An 18,163-nucleotide genomic window follows, 5' to 3' on the forward strand; every position below is an offset into this window, starting at 1 on the left:
TGAATAGTCCAGAAGAAGGACTTCATCTAATTATCTCTTAATCAGAAACATAGTCTCAGCTTCTGGGCTTTACCTAATAAATTATCCTCTAAAACAATTATTCTCAATTGGCCACTAAGCGTATGGATCTTCACATCCATTCTCCAACTAATATAACTGTCACCAGATATATTAAGTTGGGTAAACTTGAGTTTGCTCATGTGTTTTATCTCAAATCAAATACAAATATGGAGTATTATTGTTTTATGGGAATGTAACCTCCATAAACAATTTCATGAATATTTTTAACTTATTAGAACTTCCAGTCTAATAATTCATATGCTACATGTTTATACACATTCATGTATTTCATAAGATAAACAATAACGAAGAACAAAATATTGTACTAATGTTACAAAATAACATAACAGATAAACGACAGGTCGATTGAACAGAATTCTCAATAATAATTTGAGCAAAATATTCATGAACTTTAATGTACATGTGCCAAATATATATAATATGACATGCTTAATGTCATTGAAATAGAAACATAACCTTAAGCATATAACAGGTCATGTTGTAACCGTAAATAGCATGTATAATCCATCTAGGATCCATGATTTAATCAAACAATATTTCAAGCAGTTAATGACTAAAGCTACGATCGGGTTGGATAAGAAACAAAGAGAATTTCATTATCATAATCAAAACGATACAAGAGCCAATGCATACTGTTGCATACAAATTCATAGTCATTAAGCATGTAGTCCACAGTTTTCTCTATATTTTAGCAATGAAGCATACATAATATAATTCCAAACCACGCACTAGGAAATTATGAAATCAAAAGGGCATCAAAATATTACCTGTTTTGATGATATGCAATAACACATTTGCTGGCGCAATACATTGAATTCTAGAGATAAATAAATCACAAGATTTATACATAGATGTGAAAACATAAATTGACATTTTAACCACAAGATAATTAAAATAATATGGTTTAGCATGTGGCAATTATGCAAAACACAAGAAATAGCCAAATAAATTAAATTAATGTGTTCATTATACATGACTCTTTGTATGCACGTAATTTCGAGATTAATATATCATTCTTCATATATATCATACCATCAAATTTATCTAGCATGCATCTCTTAACAAATTGAAATTGCAAGGGATTACCGTTTTACATACAAACCCGAATCAAAAGTTCTCCGAGTAACCTTGTCTCACGAACGATTACCTTTCCACGAGCGCCCTAATTCTTCGAGTATCCTTGCCCCACGAATGATTATCTTTCCACGATCAAGGCGAGCAATTTGTGCTGATAACGTGTTGTAAAATCGCCTATTTAATCTAGCTCTTTGGTTTGTGATTGTGGAAATACATAAGAATGTAAATAACAAGATAAAGAGAGACAAAGATAATGCAAAGAACAACACTCCGTAGAGCTATAATTGTGCGTATCAATGGGGAGGGAGTTTTTCTCATTAATATAGGTGTCAGCCACCGGAAGTACCAATGAGGAGTTACAAATGGAAGTTCCATGGAAGTTATTTCCTACACACATCATGGGACTAAGATGTGGGAAGCTTACACTAATGGGAGGTTGAGAAGACCCTCAAAGTGGTTAAGTTAGGAAACCACACATTCCATATTATTTACAACAATATTCTCTTTTGCAAGATTTAGTAGACTATTTTATATTTTCTTTTGCATAACAAAGTGTTAATGTGTTTTCCAAAATTTGATGAAATTTGATGTTTTTATATCATAAATAATATAATAAATTAATGTTTTCCTAAATAGTAAATCGTAAAATTTGTTGATATTTAAGATTTATTTTAACTTTTGAATCGACTTACGTATGAATGAATTTAATCGTAAGATTTGAAACGTAAATCATAAGATTTTAAACTCAGTATTGCGAATTTTGGTAAATAAGTCACACATGATTATAGCTGAGGAGTCGAAGCATACTGCGTTGGTGGCGGATGTTTCGAATATTGCAAGAGAAATCCACTTTGGGGTTAAATTTGCAATTTGGGTAGCGCGACAGGGAAGATGGAGTAAGTATAGGGGTCATTCTACAATTTTCAAAACTGTGTCAATCGGGGAGGTGGATTTGTTGTCTTAAATATCAACAAATCGATCAAATTTTACGATTTACGATTTAGGAAAACTTTAATTTATTATATTATTTATGATAAACTTGTGATAATAAATGTGGCGGATATTTTGGATATTAAAACAGAGATCCACTTTGGGGTCAAATTTGCAATTTGGGTTGAGCGATTAGGAAGATTGACTAAGTATAGGGTTGATTCTGCAATTTTCAGAACTGCTTTAGCGAGGGAGGTGGATTTTCGGAAATTACCAATTGACCTCCACTTGGGGGCATTTCTTTTTTAAGGACCAAAACTAAAGATGGGATATAATATAGGGACCTAAATAGTAATTATAACACGTTAATTATAAGTAATATAATAAATTATTGTTTTCTTAAATTGTAAATCGTAAAATTTGATCGTTTTGTCGATATTTAAGATTTATTTTAACATTTGAATCGACTTAAGTATGAATAATTGAATCATAAAATTTGAATCGTAAATGATAAGATTTTAAACTCGGTATTGCGAATATTCGTAAATGAGTCACACGCGATTATAGTTGAGGAGTCGAAGTATACTGCCTTGGTGGCGGATATTTCGGATATTGCAAAAGAGATCTCCACTTTGGTGTTAAATTTGCTATTTGGGTGGATCGACTAGGAAGATGGAATAAATATAGCTGGGATTCTGCAATTTTCAAAACTGTTTCAGTCACGAAAGTAGATTTCCAGAAATTACAAATTGACCCCACTTGGGGTGCATTTCAGGTTTAAGGACCAAAAAGAAAAAAATGTATATTATATAGGGACCAAAAATCGTAAAATTTGATCGATTTGTTGATATTTAAGATATATTTATCATTTGAATCGACATAGATATGAATGGATTGAATCGTAACATTTGAATTGTAAATCATAAGATTTTATGCTCGGTATTGCGAATTTTCATAAATTTGGCGAATATTTTGGATATTGAAAGAGAGATCCACTTTGGGGTCAAATTTGCAATTTGAGTGGAGCGGCTAGGAAGATGGAGTAAGTATAGGGGTGATTCTGCAATTTTCAGAGTTGTTTCAGCCAGGGAGGTGGATTTTCTGAAATTACAAATTGATCTCCACTTGGGGAAAAAGTGGCAGCTTTTAGAGGGGGTGAAGAAGTGGTCAGAATCTGCTTTGTTGCCTGACTTTGACCGTATCCGCTTTCGATTGAAATGGAGGGAAGCTTCACAAGTTAGAATTATAGACAGTTAATCGTTTTTACATTATATTGGGGTTGAATTTTGTTGTTTACAATAATTCACTTTAACTGTTTGCATGTTGTTACTTATTTATGTCATGCTTTATAGACTCTTGTTAGACTTGTGTGTCTGACTTTATTTTTATTACTAAAACTTATTATTGGTTGATAATTTATTCTGGAATCTTCAAGATTTTGTTCAACTTACGAAACCGTGTGTGTGTGTGTATATATATATATATATATATATATATATATATATATATATATATATATATATATATATATATATATATATATATATATATATATATATATATATATATATATATATATATGGGGTAATGGCAAATAGGCCCATGACAAGGGCACTTAATTAAAAGAGGCACATCCAACTTTTTTATCTTTCAAATAAATCCAACCCATTCAAACTTATTTGCGAATAAGGAAAATCCCTTTATATATACCAAAATTACCCCCAATTCATTTGAAACCCAATTTAACTCCAATTTCATGATTTACACCCCAATTTAGCCAAATTTCATCAATTAACCAATTTTAACCCTAATTTCAATTTTGACCCCAATTTTGACCCGCCACCACCGGAGACCGTTGGTCGCCGCCGTTGACCGGCGTTGACCTCCGGAGACCGCCGGTCTCCGGCGTTGACTTTTTTTTTTTTTTTTTTTTTTTTTTTTTATTTTTATAATTTTGTTTTTTCTTAAAAAAAATATTTTAATTAATATTACTGTCTTGGCTGCTAAATTACTGTCTCCGGCAGTTATTTAACTGTCGGAGACAGTAATTTAACGGTTAATTGACTCTTTTTTTTTTTTTTTCTTCAAAAATATTTTAATTAATATTACTATATTCGTTGCTAAATTACTGTCTCCAGCAGTTATTTAACTGTCGGGGACAGTAATTTAACTGTTAATTGACTTTATTTTCTTAATTTTTTTTAATTAATATTACTGTGTTGGCTGCTAAATTACTGTCTCCAGCAGTTATTTAACTGTCGAAGACAGTAATTTAACTGTTAATTGACTCTTTTTTTTGAAATTATGTTTTTTCGTAAAAAATAATATTTTAATTAATATTAATGTATTGGCTATTAAATTACTGTCTCCAACAGTAATTTAACTCTCGGAGACAGTAATATTACTGTATTAATCAATTTTATCGTCTTGGCTTGCATTTTTGTTGTCTTCGACTGTAATATTACTGTCTCCAACCGTAATATCACTGCCTCATGCAATAATGTTACTGTTTGGGACATTAATTTAGTAATATTACTGTTCGGGAAAATAATATTTATAATATTACTGTCCCAAACAGTAATGTTACTGTCTAAGACACTAATTTAACTGTTAATCGACTCTTTTGTTTTTTTTTTTTCTTCAAAAATATTTTAATTAATATTACTGTATTCGTTGATAAATTACTGTCTCCAGCAGTTATTTTACTGTCGAGGACAGTAATTTAACTGTTAATTGACTTTTTTATTCTTAAAAAAAATATTTTTAATTAATATTACTGTATTCGTTGCTAAAATACTGTCTCCGGCAGCTATTTAACTGTCGGAGACAGTAATTTAACAGTTAATTGACTTTTTTTTTTTTTTTTCCTTAAAAAAATTATTTTAATTAATATTACTGCCTTGGATGTTAAATTACTGTCTCCAACAGTAATTTAACTGTCTTAGACAATAATATTAATAATATTACTCTTTGGAAAAATAATATTCATAATATTACTGTCTGAGACTGTAATTTAGTAGCCAAGACAGTAATATTAATTAAAATATTTTTTTTCTAAGAAAAACAATTCAAAAAAAAAATAAAAAATAAGTCAACGCCGGAGACCGGCGGTCAACGGTGGTTGACCGGCCGGAAAAAAAATTCGGGAAAAAAAAAGTTTCAAAAAAAAAAGTCAACGCCGGAGACCGGCGGTCAACGCCAGAATCTGGCCGGAAAAAAAAAACATTTCAGAAAAAAAACTATTTTCTGAAAAAAAAAAGTTTTGGGGGTTAATGTGATATATTTGTTTAAATTCGGGGTCAATATGTAATATTAAGGAAGTTAGAGCATAATGGGTGGAATTGATAAGAATTATATTATTGAGGGTATTTTTGACTAAAGACATGGGAATGGGCTTAATTGAGAGACTGTTTTTTTGGTGGACCAAAATGCATTTAAGTCCCATGTGATGGGTCTTTTTGTCATTTGCCATATATATATATATATATATATATATATATATATATATATATATTACTATAGCATATATAAGGAGGATTGTTATAATTTCAAGAACAAGAGGGGTTATTTGTGATTCAACATAATTTAAGGAGTTAATTGCAAATACCACCCCTGTGAAATCTTTAATTGTCAAACACCTCCTGTCAAAAATAAAAATTCGCTCATACCCCATGTGTAAGACTTTTCAAGCTAGCTCACAGCACCCATTATCATTTTAATGGTTGATTGAAGGTAAAAAGACAAGTATACCCCTAAGTGGGATAACACTAAATTATAATAATTTAAGAGGCCAAATTAGAATTTTGTTAAATTTCTAAAACTTAAATTGGGGGACTAAATCGCAATTTTCCAAAATCCATCTCCCAACTTTCTGCAATTTTGCCCAGCCGCAACCCAATCCCCCACTCTTCCTCTCAATTTCCAATCATACTTATCATTCACCGCCGCTGCCCACCACGCACCACCACATCCATCAATTGGTTGGGCTTCTTCAAGCTCCAATTTTTTTGGTGGAGGCGTAGAAGCTCGCGACTTGATCGATTTTGTCGATTTCTGATAAAGGGTCTTTAGATGGCTGTGGAATGCGTTTTTGCAGGTCTAAAAATGGTGGCGGACCCGACAATGTTGTTGTGGAAGTAGGAGGGAGAATTGGAGTGGGGATGGGCCGAGGTTTGAACTCGCTTCTCCCAATTGAGGGTGCCCCATTTCGCGGCGGAGGTGCAGCGGTGGACGGCGGAGGGCCAAAAATTAGGACGACTGGGGCGGCGAAAATGGAGGCCCAGAAAGGAGTTGTGGTGGAGTAATTTCGCGACTGTGAAGAGGGAGTTTTCTTACACCATCTACATCTTGCGACCATTTTCATCTTGCGGCTGGTAGTGGTAATCGTTGGTGGGTACTGATACATGTTGGGGACGATGAATAATGAAGAAGAGGGAGGGAAAAGGGGCGTGGGGGATATTTTTGACATTTCACATTAAAAAATCAAGTAAAAAAATCACAGTACGAGCGCGTGAGAGACACTATTTTCTCTCAGAGGTCTCAATGCGTTGACTTTGTTCACATGGGTATGGTCAAATGTTTTTTTTTTTTTTTACAGGAGGTTATTTGACAATTAGAGATTTCACATGGGTGGTATTTGTTATTAACTCTAATTTAAGAGGTTATAAATTGTAATCTATTCTGCTAAATTTGTAGTTTAGGCATATTCTAAGGTTGTTTTCCGAACCATTGTGTAATATAGATTCATGAATGGTGAAGAAAGTTGACAATAAGAAGAAATTGAGTAAATAAATAAGGGCTATTTGTTAAACACCCCCATTGAGATTTGACTTTTTGATAAATTCTTAAATTGTAATTGATATTTCACATAAATTCATTGAGCCTAAAAAACCTTATATGCCACCACTAATTAGTATAACTAGTAACTCACCTATGCGATGCACGGGGCTTAATTCAAAAATAAAAATGAGTTAATTTAGAAAACCAATCGAGAAAAAATATGTCGAGAATGTAAAGAATACAATTGAACATACAATGTTCTAAACACCATCCACGTTGAAGTGTAACAAATAACTCATAGACTGAAATTAAAGGAATGCACCGGTCTTACACATGAATCTGAATGTTGTTAAAGAAGACCATGAAACTACAATTAGATTACGATCAAAGGACGAATAACCTGTTATTTTTCATCATTTTCAATATATATATAAGTTGAAGACATTACGCAGATAAAGAATACTGATATATATATATATATATATATATATATATATATATATATATATATATATATATATATATATATATATATATATATATATATATATATATATATATATATATATATATATATATATATATATATATATATATATATATATATATATATATATATATATATATATATATATTTATATATATATATATATATATATATGTGTGTGTGTGTGTGTGTGTGTGTGTGTGTGAGCATATCATAAAAAATATTTGATTATTCAAGTGGAAATATATTAATGTTGCGAATAAAATTGAACTCACATAGAGTGTACACGTTGAAATAATAAAGAAATATGAACATATTATCGATAAATGATGTTTGTCAATGTGTACATTAATATTCTTTGGAATACTCATCGGGTTCGCCCTTGATGAAAATCTTTATTCTAGATCTACTCTTCACTCGAGACACGCTACGTACAATTCACTGTGACTGAAAACGGGCCTTGGTAGGTACAATCCAACGTGTGAGATAGTTTGACCTTCACTTTTGTTGATTGTCATGGCAAATGAAATAATTACTGGAAATTGTTGTCTTTAAAATTTAACTGGCAATGTGGTAATTATAATCATAATCATAACGCTAATCCTAATCATACTCATAATCCTAATCAGAATCCTAGTACTAATCCTAATACTAAAGCCACGTTTGGTAGCATTGATAGGGTATGATCCACAACAAATCAAATGCAATATTGTGTTTGGTGGCCACTTGCTAGCCCATTATTAGGTAGAGGCCCGGTTTTTTATCCACCAACGTAGGTGATTATGGATTATATTATTTAGGTTGGATTTGATATCAAGTCCAATGTGATATGTTATATTGGAATACATATCACGGATATTGCATATCACAGCCAGGCCCGTTCCTGGGATTTCGAGGGCCCAAGACGAAACTTTGTGAAGGGAGTCGAAACGGGGCCCTTGTATATTTAGCTAAATTAATATAAAAATGAATGCATGCTATATTTTTAGTGACAAGAAATTAAAATTAAAATAAGTACTAAAAATATTTGTAGTCCAAAAAAAAACTAATAAATAATCTCGAAACAAATTCCGGCGTCACTGAAAAATAACTCTTCTTGCTTTCTGAGCTGCAAAATTACTAATCAAACTACTGAAATTAAGTTTTTCTGTCAAATCTTTGATTAATGGTTGATCGGAGGTAAGACTTGGTTAACTTCAATTTTGAGAAACTTCTTTCTGCAGAGGCAACTGTGACTGGTATAGTCAATAGTATCCTATAAGCAACCCATGCATTCGGAAAACTCTCATTCGTCGCTTTCAAGTAATTCAACACTCCAATTGCCGTTTCTGCTTCTTTCGGTAGAATTTCTCTCAGCACTCTTAGTTCATTAAATAAATCTTCCCCATCAGTATCAGATTCCATATCGTTTTTTAAAAAACATTGAAGCTTAACACAAGAAGCCTTCAGACATTCATCTTCTATCAATTTCCACTTCTTTAAATCTAACAAAAATCCAAATTGTCCTTGAAACTTTTGAAAATCTTCAAATCTCTGTCTCAATGAAGTAAGAGCTTGATCCACAACAAACATGAAAAATTCTACTCTAAAGGTTTCTTCTGCTGACTGGGGTGTGTATTCATTCTCATTCTCATCAAATTGCCTTTTTCTTTTAATTACCCGTCTCGTTCGAAATACGGGTTGAACACCCAATTTGGTGGCAATAAGTTGAGCTTCTTTTTTGGCTTTCTCAAAACCTGTTTCTCTATAATCTTCAACAAGAATGATGAGTCCTTTCAACTGCCGCAAAGCCTCATCCATATGCATGTCTTCATTTTGAAGTGTCTTACTGACACTATTCACGAAAAATAATAAATCATACCAAATAACCAAACTCATCAAAAAATCAAAGTTTTAGAATTCATTTGCGATCAAACCTTCAGCTTCACTAGTTATTGTTCCATCTTCATCGTTGTGTGCCAACTCAAGTAAAGCATTTCTAACTTCTTCTGTTTGTCGTAGCAATGGTTTCACACTTTCAATACGACTTTCCCATCGTGTTTGGGATAATGGTTTAAGAGTAAGACCGATAACATTAGCCTTCATGATATCCCACCGTTTTGTTGAAGCAGAAAATAAGCAATATATTTGTTGAATAACCCCAAAAAAAATTTTACCTTTGAGACAACAGCTGGCCATATCACAAAGTGCAAGATTCACACTATGACAACCACATGGCATGTAGAAAGCTCTTGGATTTCGATCAAGTAATCTCTTTTGTACACCTTTGTGTTTTCCCTTCATATTCGACCCATTGTCATAACCTTGACCTCTTATATCATTGATGTCTAGCTCAAGAGTATCTAATACCTCTTCTAGTTCACTAAAAAGATCAAGTCCTGTTGTATCATCCACTTTCAGAAACTCCAAGAAAAACTCCTCAACTTATATTGGGTTTACAGTAACGTCCACACATCGTATCACAAGAGTCATTTGCTCTTTACGGCTTACATCAGGCGTACAATCAAGTATAACAGCCAATATCATACTTGTACCAAACGTGCCCTAATACTAATACTAATACTAATACTAATATTAATACAATACTAATATTAATACTAATTATAATTCTAATTTGAATCTTAATCCTAATCCAAATCATAAGACTAATACTAATCATAATTCTAATACGAATTCTAATATGTTAATGCTAATGCTACTATGTTAATGTTAATCGTAATCGTAATTCTAATTCTAATCATAATCATAATCATAATCTTATTATGTTATTGCTGATGCTAATACTCTACTAATACTAATACTAATCATAATTCTAATCCTAAAGATTAATTCTAATTCTAATCAAAATCCTAATTATAAGCCTAATTATATCTCAATCTTAATCATAATACTAATACTAATACTAACACTAATTTTAATCCTAATCATAATTGTAATACTAATCACAATGCTAATTGTTAATACTAATTATAATCCTTATCATAATCCTAATACTAATGTTAATACTAATATACCAATGCTAACACTAATACTGAATGAATACTAATATTTAATAATAATTATATTCTCATCCTAATCTCAATCATAATCCTAACCCTAATTTTAATTCCAATACTAATGCTAATAGTAATTCTAATACTAATCTTAAATCATATTACTAATCATAATAGTAATGCTAATTATCATGCTAATACTAATACTAATTCTAATCATAATCATAATCCTGACCATGATTTTAAGCATAATCCTAATGCTAATATTGATCTTAATATTAATATTTATAATAATATTACTATTAATACTAATACTAATACTAACTAATAGTAATACTAAAATATTAATACCTCATGTAGCAACATTTTTAGCTATTTGTGTTATCTATTACTAATATAATATAGTCAGAATTTCGAAGAACCAACATACCAAAGATTCGATCATCACAAAAAATGGAAATTAGGATTCTCATATAAATGAGTAAGGTCAAATCAAAGATTAATACACCGTGAGGTAGATTTGTACTCTCAATTTTTTTTTGTGTTGCATCTACCATAATGAAATGTAATATATGTTGCGATGCATTGGGATAAATGCGTTAATCCACATATTTATAATTAAATAGGATATCATCAATAAGTAAAGATTGTATAAATTACGAACCTATACCAAATCATATAACTATTAGTTATAATTATGAAATAATCAACCACTATACAAGTTGAATAAATTATAGTCATTTGATTTTTAAAAAAAAAAAAAAAAAAAAAGAAAAGAGAGAGAGCGCTTTGTTCATTGAAGGATGTAGTTCGTATGAAACATAAGAATATAATTGATTATAATATATTGCATGTTATACTATTAACCTTTAAAAATGAAACAATAATTGAAAAATTATAAATAAATTGTGGATTGGATATATTTGTAGAACTTAAATTAATATTTTAACTTCAAATAATTTATATTCATATTTGATGATATTCACATATGACAACAAAATATATCTAAATTTACATAATTAGTGATCAAGATATATAGTATTTTGGATATTATTGTAAGATATTATGTAATTAGCCAATATAATATACTATTGCATATTTAGTTAGTATATATATATATATATATATATATATATATATATATATTAACGCATGCCAAATCATTAAATTCGATATTTGTTAAAGATCAGAGGAGTAGTAAATCATGATAGTCAATATTCTACAATATTAATCTTAATTATTTTCATTATAGATATAACCATATATTTTGTTACAATAATACGAATCTCAGTACTTAAAAAGTTTTAGTAGTTTATTAGGTCTTGTTGATGTATATTAATATATATGTATATTATTAATTATAATATGATGTTTTCCAAGAATATTAACTGCGTTTCGTATACGACAATTCGTATTGGAGATATAAAAAATAATTGATAAAACACAGTTGGAACAATCTATATATAAAATTAAGTAACAATGCGTAGTTAAATTAGAATTCTGAGATTTTATTGTTAAAAACGACAATAGATGATCTGATTATAAAATTTAAACGTAAAACAAATATAAACAGATATATCAAGAAATTAATAAAATATATATTATCACACGCAAATCAATATATCTATATCTAGGATACTCCATAAAGACATAAGGACATAGAATAACTACCAAACATAAATGCAAACTGTAATAATCTATTCTATGTTCTTAACATTTATTATATTTCTTATGGCGTCGAACGATAACGAATATTTGTTGCCAATATAAGACCGTTCGATGTACAAAGCGAATTCCAACCAATTGTGAGGTATACTCTGCGTGAATTATTTTTTGTTGCACACACACTAATATTATTCAACGAACCCCCTTCGTATTCAACATCGAGCCATTGTCCATCCATTCAGCATCATCAATATTGAGATTCTCTTGAATTGCAAAGGGTTGGTACATACACATATTAAATAACCAATCACATGAATGAGACTTCCACGTGGATCCATTGATCCAACACTAATTTGCATGAATACATCGTTCATGTATAAAAGCCTCATCGCATAAACCACAACAAAAGAAAGATTTGAAATCTTCCATTTCAGTCATCCCACATACAAAAATACGCTTTGCAAAGAACATATAGTTTGGACTGAGCGCAAACAACTGTTTTGATCGCCATAAAATACGAACGACTTTGTATAATAAAATGCATAAAAAAAATTAAAAAAATATATTAAAATTAACAACCCAAAAGAAAGAACGATAAATAATACTCATATGTATATATAAAAATAATCATGAATATAAAACTATGCATATATAATTATAAAAATATGTAAGAAAGGATAAATACAAATATAATATGAAACTGTATAATACGAACATTGTGCACTTTGTAATGGAGTGGTGGTAGATAAAAATGAAATCAATGTGGAGAGGTTTCAATAGTATTGAACATGAACTTTATTTTATGGAAAAAATAAAAATTCAAAAGATTTATATATTAGTAAATGAAATCAAATCAAACAAATAAAAGACACAACCCAAAAAAACAAGACAATAACTTGTAAAAAAAAATCTTGCAATACAAAAAAAATTAAATATAAAGATGATTAATTTTGCAATTCAGTTAAATATGGTATTGAAAATCATTCAATTCAATTAATAGAAATTAATTATATATAAAGACTTAACTATACTATATATCTTGCTATTTATATTATACCGTATTTAAAAAACCAATAAATTCAGTTAAATTTTTTACCATTGAATTTTGAATTAAAGAGTAAACTAAATCAATCAAAGATGATATGCAAGAATCTTGCAATATTGAAGAACCTTTTTTATTGGTGATTAGGTATTTTACATAAATTAGTCATTCCTTCTTAAATATGTAATAAATGATTAGATAAAGATTATATGGAATAATAGAAAGGGTAAATAGCATTAAACCACCTGAACTTTTTCAGTTTTTGCGGATCACCACCTGAACAATTTTTTTTTGCAAGACTTCATCTCAACTTAGTTAATTGTGCCACTTTGCCCTTTTTTGCCCGTTTGCAGGTCAAAATGACCGGTTCTCATCCCACATGCGTTGCACATGCTAAACTCAAGGTTAATGTTGTCTTTTCCAGTCCAAAAAATATTGGGCCCTAATAGCCGTTGACATTCACACATCCCCAATTCATCCGCCCCTTTTCTCATTTTCTAGGGTTTAGGATTCATCTCCAATTTCGCGATAATCTGAAGATCTTCACACTCTATCATGACTTGGAAAGTGAGAGAGGGTAACGACGCTGCAGATTTTACAAAAAATGCTCCAGATTACGGTATGTTCTGCGTTTTAATGTATTAATTTATTCTTTGATTTTAAAAACATTTGTTCGATGTAGTTTATCAAATGCGGTGGCAGTTGGTTGATTTTTTAATGCAGTGGCAGTTGTTATTTTATGAATTGTTGTATTCTATAGTATTTAGAGCGTAAAGCAGGACCACACTTGTGTTTTTTTTTTATAATTTTTTTTTTGGCTGTTACCTCTTTGTCTAGATATTTAGAGTGTAAAGCAGGACCACTTTTCTGTCTGTACATGTTTTGTGTCCTATTTTTTATGTTTTGTCATTGTTATATTACAATTTTTTTTTCTGAAAATGTATTTTATATGCTTTGGCAGGCCCAAACAGTGATAATTTCACAATAATGATGCTTCATTCTGGAAAAATTATGGATTTGGGTGGGACCTGCTATGTTGGTGGAAATATAACTTACTTTGACCATTGTTGTGTGGATGAAATGTCAATGACTGAGATAACTGAAATGGCTAGGGAGATACATTTGGATGATTGGGATGATTTCTTTCATGATAGAAGTTGCCTGCATGATTGTAGTGTTATGCATTTAATGCAAAATGACAATGATGCTTTAGAGTTGGTGAATTATCTTGATGATCAAAGGGTTGCAGCAATTTGTGTAAAGCATTATGAACAAGCAGAGCAATCTGATCAAAGTGCAGGGGAATTTGAATATGAAGATGATTTTCCAGAAGTAGATGAAGCAATTGGGTATGTTGGTGATGTTGATGAACCTGTTGGTGATATTGATGAACCAGTGGATGGTTTTGATGAAGCACACTTTGATGATGATGGTAGAACAATGGATGAATTATTAGAGGATGTGATTGATTGTAATGACAGTGGGGGTAGTGATGGGCAATCAGTAGGGGATGATTCAGAGCATTCAGATTTTCTGGTTGATAGTGAATTTTTTGAGTCAGATGATGACTTTCAGTATGATGAAAATATTGATTGTGGGGTAGAATGGGGTGGACTTGGGCCAGACAGTGAGAGTGAAGAACCTAGAAGGTCTAAGAGGTTCAATACAGGGGTAGAGACTCAGGTTGTGGATATCCCCAAGAAAGATCAGTTCATGCACCACAACTACCCAGTGTTCAATTCAAACATAGACATGGAGAATCCACAGTTTCAGCTTGGCCTTTGCTTCCCTGATGCAGCTTCTTTTAGGGAAGCTGTAAGGCAGCATGGAAGAGTGAATGGCAGGGATATAAAACTGAAGTTGAATGAGAAATATAAGGTTCAAGCAATCTGCAAGCATGAAACTTGTCCTTGGTTTGTTTATGCTTCTCAAATGAGAAGTGAATCAACCTTTCAAATCAAGACAATCAATGCAATTCATGAATGTCCAAGAAAAGAAAGGGTTGGTTGTGCAAATTCTAGGTGGTTGGCCTCTAAATATGCAGATAAAATCAGAACTGATCCAAATTGGCCAGTAGACTCAATGATGGCTGTTGCACAGAAGGAATGTAAGCTGCTATTCAGCACACACCAAATGTATAGGGCAAAGAAAAAAGCTGTGGAGTTGAATACAGGGTCTAGTGCTGAGCAGTTTGGCATGTTGTGGAGATATGCTGAGGAGATAAAGAAATGCAGTCCTAAAACCACAATCAGAATCAAGGGGAATGGTGATGGAGATCAGATGAAATTCAAAAGAATATATATCTGTTGGGATGCTCTGAGAGAAGGGTTCCTGGATGGCTGTAGAAAGATCATTTTCCTTGATGGATGTCATTTAAAGTCCACATATGGGGGGATATTGTTGTGTGCAGTGGGCATAGATGCAAATAATGGGATGTTTCCATTTGCTTATGCTGTTGTTGAAAAAGAAAAGAGAGATACTTGGTTGTGGTTTATGAAGCTCTTGAAAGAGGACCTGCAAATTGAGAATTGTGGTGAGTGGACAATAATGAGTGACAAGCAAAAAGGTCTTATAGATGCAATAGAGGAACTGATGCCTAACAGTGAACACAGGTTCTGTGTAATGCATCTGTACAGCAATTTTAAGCTATCACACAGGGGTTTAGCATTAAAGAACATTTTATGGCAAGCTGCTAGAGCTACAAGGGTTGTGGACTTCAACAGAATCATGAGAGATTTGAGTGGGAAGGATAAAGCTGCCTTCCAGTGGCTTGCAAAAAGACCAGCTGCACATTGGTCTAGATGTTTTTTTAGAACAAATTCAAAGTGTGATACACTCTTGAATAACATGTGTGAAAGTTTCAATTCAATGATTTTGAGGCCTAGAAGTATGGGAATCATTGATATGCTTGAGGCAGTCAGAAAGATCTTGATGAAGAGGATACATGTGAAGAGAGATAAAATGGAGAAGTTCAATGGAAACATATGTCCAAATATTCAGAAGCAAATAGAAGAGTGGAAGAAGAAGTCAATGGAGTTCATTGCTCATTGGAATGGTCAGGCTCAATTTGAAATAGAGAACTGTTATGGTGACAGATTTAAAGTTAACTTGGAAGAAAAAACTTGCAGCTGCAAGAGGTGGCAACTATCTGGAATTCCATGTGCACATGCCATTTCAGGCCTTTATTACATGGGAAAGCAACCTGAAGACTATGTTGAACAATGCTACTCAAAAGAAACATATATGAGAGTGTACAGTCACCTAATGGACACACTTGAGGGGCCTGACAATTGGCCAATATCTGCAAAACCAGGATTGCTTCCCCCAGAAATTGAGAAAATGACAGGTAGGCCAAAGCTTCACAAAAGAAGAAAACAGCCAGGAGAAACCAGTGGCTCAAAAGATATACCAGCTCCAGTTGCCAAAACCATAACCACAGTTGGAAAATTGGGAAGGCAGGGTGTTTTAATGACTTGTAGCCTATGTAAACAGAAAAAACATAATGCTAAAGGCTGCCCTCTGAACAAGGTAAACTGTATTTATATCATAAACTATATTTACTTTGTAAATATGTCTTGTATTTATGGTTTACCTAACTAACAACATTCATGGTTTATTAACTTATAGGGAAAACAAAGTCAAACTCCACAGTCTACACAAGCTACAGAAGCTAATATCACACAGTTAGACAGTCAAGCTCCACAGTCTACACAAGCTACAGAAGCTACAATCACACAGCTGGAAAGTCAAGTTACTGGAATTGAAATGGCATCAGAGAAAAATGACAAAAGAAAGGTAGTTTAGTTTAGTGTGTACTCATTTATTTCTTATAATTCATGTGTGTAATGGTATTTGTTTGGTTATGTAGAGAACTCAAGCAGCTGTGAAGAATGCAACTGCAAGGAACAAATTACCAACAACAAGAAAAGCAAAAGAAAAGATTATGCAAGAAAATGTAAGTTATATTTTGGTTTTCTAAAAGTATTGTGTTAGATGATTAATCATCTAACCTGTGATATAATTTCAGGAACCAACAAGAAAAGAAAGGGGTAAAGGAAAAGAACCAATGATGTCTGTTATTACAAAGGCAAGAAACCAACAAATTGATGGTTCATCTCCATCACAGAATTTGAGGCCAAGAAATAAAAAAGGTCTTGTGACAAGAAGCCAACAAGCTCATGTGGCAAGAAACAAACAGTCACAACCAAAGTTAGGAACTGAAGAATGTGATAGCAGAATGAAGTCTGTGAGGAGAAGATTAATTGATGAGGATGATTAGGGGTGCAAAAATACAGTGACTTTTGTTGTTTTTGTGAACTTTTTATCATATTGCATATTTTCTATCATTTCATTTTGCTAGCTGGATTGATTACTTTTGAACATGTTCTTAATTTTGCTGTTTGATGAATTTTTGGCTATTTTGTAAGCTTGGTGGATTATTTCCATGCTAGATTGGTAACTTTTGAGAGCTGACTGGATATTGTTATTTTGTGCACTTGTGTCTTATGTTATGTGCAATGAATGATCAACAGTTCTTTGATTGTATTGGTTGACACATCTTTTACAATTTGATTAATAGTTCTAAATATTGATCAACACACATATTGACAGTTCCAAATATTGATCATTTCACAGATCATAAAAATTCAGTACATATATTCATTACACATAAAAATTCTGCAACTTACATAGGCCAAGTAATTATATTTTTCCACTTAAAAAAACCACAATAATCCTACTACAATTTCAAAGATCTAGATAAGAATGTAGACCAACAACAGGGCAACTACCAAGGCCATCCACAACCACTTTTCCCTTGACCCTTTTTTGCTCAACTGTTCTTCAATCTTCTTTAACTCCTTTTCATTGTTGTTAATTCTTCGAAGTAAGCCAGGAATTATCTGACGAGATCTTTCGCACATTGGGGGATCAACCCAAGCGAAGTAATTGCAACCTCCAATTTCCTGATAACATATAATCGTTCATAAAAACATGAAACTTACAGATCAATTCAAATATGCTATTTCAAATTTTTTTCTTACCCTATATTTTTGACATGTTTCGTATCTCCTTCCTGGGTTTAATTCAGTCCAGGACGTCTTCATTGTT

At 31.8% G+C, this 18,163-nt stretch overlaps 2 protein-coding genes across 3 annotated transcripts; one reads left to right on the forward strand and one right to left on the reverse strand.

Annotated features, from left to right (window-relative positions):
• Positions 1 to 8,491: 8,491 nt before the first annotated feature.
• On the reverse strand, positions 8,492 to 9,439 carry LOC105959833 (uncharacterized). Its single transcript, XM_012983992.1, has 2 exons — positions 9,271 to 9,439; positions 8,492 to 9,162 (listed from the first exon to the last, which is right to left on the reverse strand). The coding sequence occupies exons 1-2, from the start codon at positions 9,437 to 9,439 to the stop codon at positions 8,492 to 8,494; spliced, it is 840 nt and encodes a 279-aa protein (XP_012839446.1).
• A 3,856-nt stretch (positions 9,440 to 13,295) lies between these two features.
• LOC105959845 (uncharacterized) lies at positions 13,296 to 17,532 on the forward strand. 2 transcript variants are annotated; one of them, XM_088818738.1, is made up of 6 exons: positions 13,296 to 13,458; positions 13,556 to 13,673; positions 14,016 to 16,582; positions 16,682 to 16,849; positions 16,923 to 17,009; positions 17,082 to 17,532. In XM_088818738.1, exons 2-6 carry the CDS (start codon positions 13,610 to 13,612, stop codon positions 17,331 to 17,333), a joined length of 3,138 nt encoding a protein of 1,045 aa, XP_088674864.1. In that variant the 5' UTR covers positions 13,296 to 13,458; positions 13,556 to 13,609; the 3' UTR covers positions 17,334 to 17,532. The 2 variants fall into 2 exon arrangements, with proteins under 2 accessions (XP_088674864.1, XP_088674863.1); XM_088818737.1 differs by lacking the exon at positions 13,296 to 13,458 and having other exon boundaries at positions 13,465 to 13,673.
• Positions 17,533 to 18,163: the final 631 nt, after the last annotated feature.

Source organism: Erythranthe guttata, chromosome 5 (assembly GCF_056151865.1).
Source record: "Erythranthe guttata isolate IM_541 chromosome 5, IM_541, whole genome shotgun sequence".
NCBI classification, from domain to species: Eukaryota; Viridiplantae; Streptophyta; class Magnoliopsida; order Lamiales; family Phrymaceae; genus Erythranthe; species Erythranthe guttata.

Bases quoted from the DNA above. Each gene is read 5' to 3' on its own strand.
- LOC105959833 (XM_012983992.1), bottom strand. From the start codon at position 9,439: ATGAAGGCTAATGTTATCGGTCTTACTCTTAAACCATTATCCCAAACA. The intron at 9,163-9,270 runs GTTTGATCGCAA...TTCAAAATGAAG, and splicing joins AATAACTAGTGAAGCTGAAG to ACATGCATATGGATGAGGCT.
- LOC105959845 (XM_088818738.1), top strand. From the start codon at position 13,610: ATGACTTGGAAAGTGAGAGAGGGTAACGACGCTGCAGATTTTACAAAA. The intron at 13,674-14,015 runs GTATGTTCTGCG...ATGCTTTGGCAG, and splicing joins AAAAAATGCTCCAGATTACG to GCCCAAACAGTGATAATTTC. The intron at 16,850-16,922 runs GTAGTTTAGTTT...TTGGTTATGTAG, and splicing joins AGAAAAATGACAAAAGAAAG to AGAACTCAAGCAGCTGTGAA.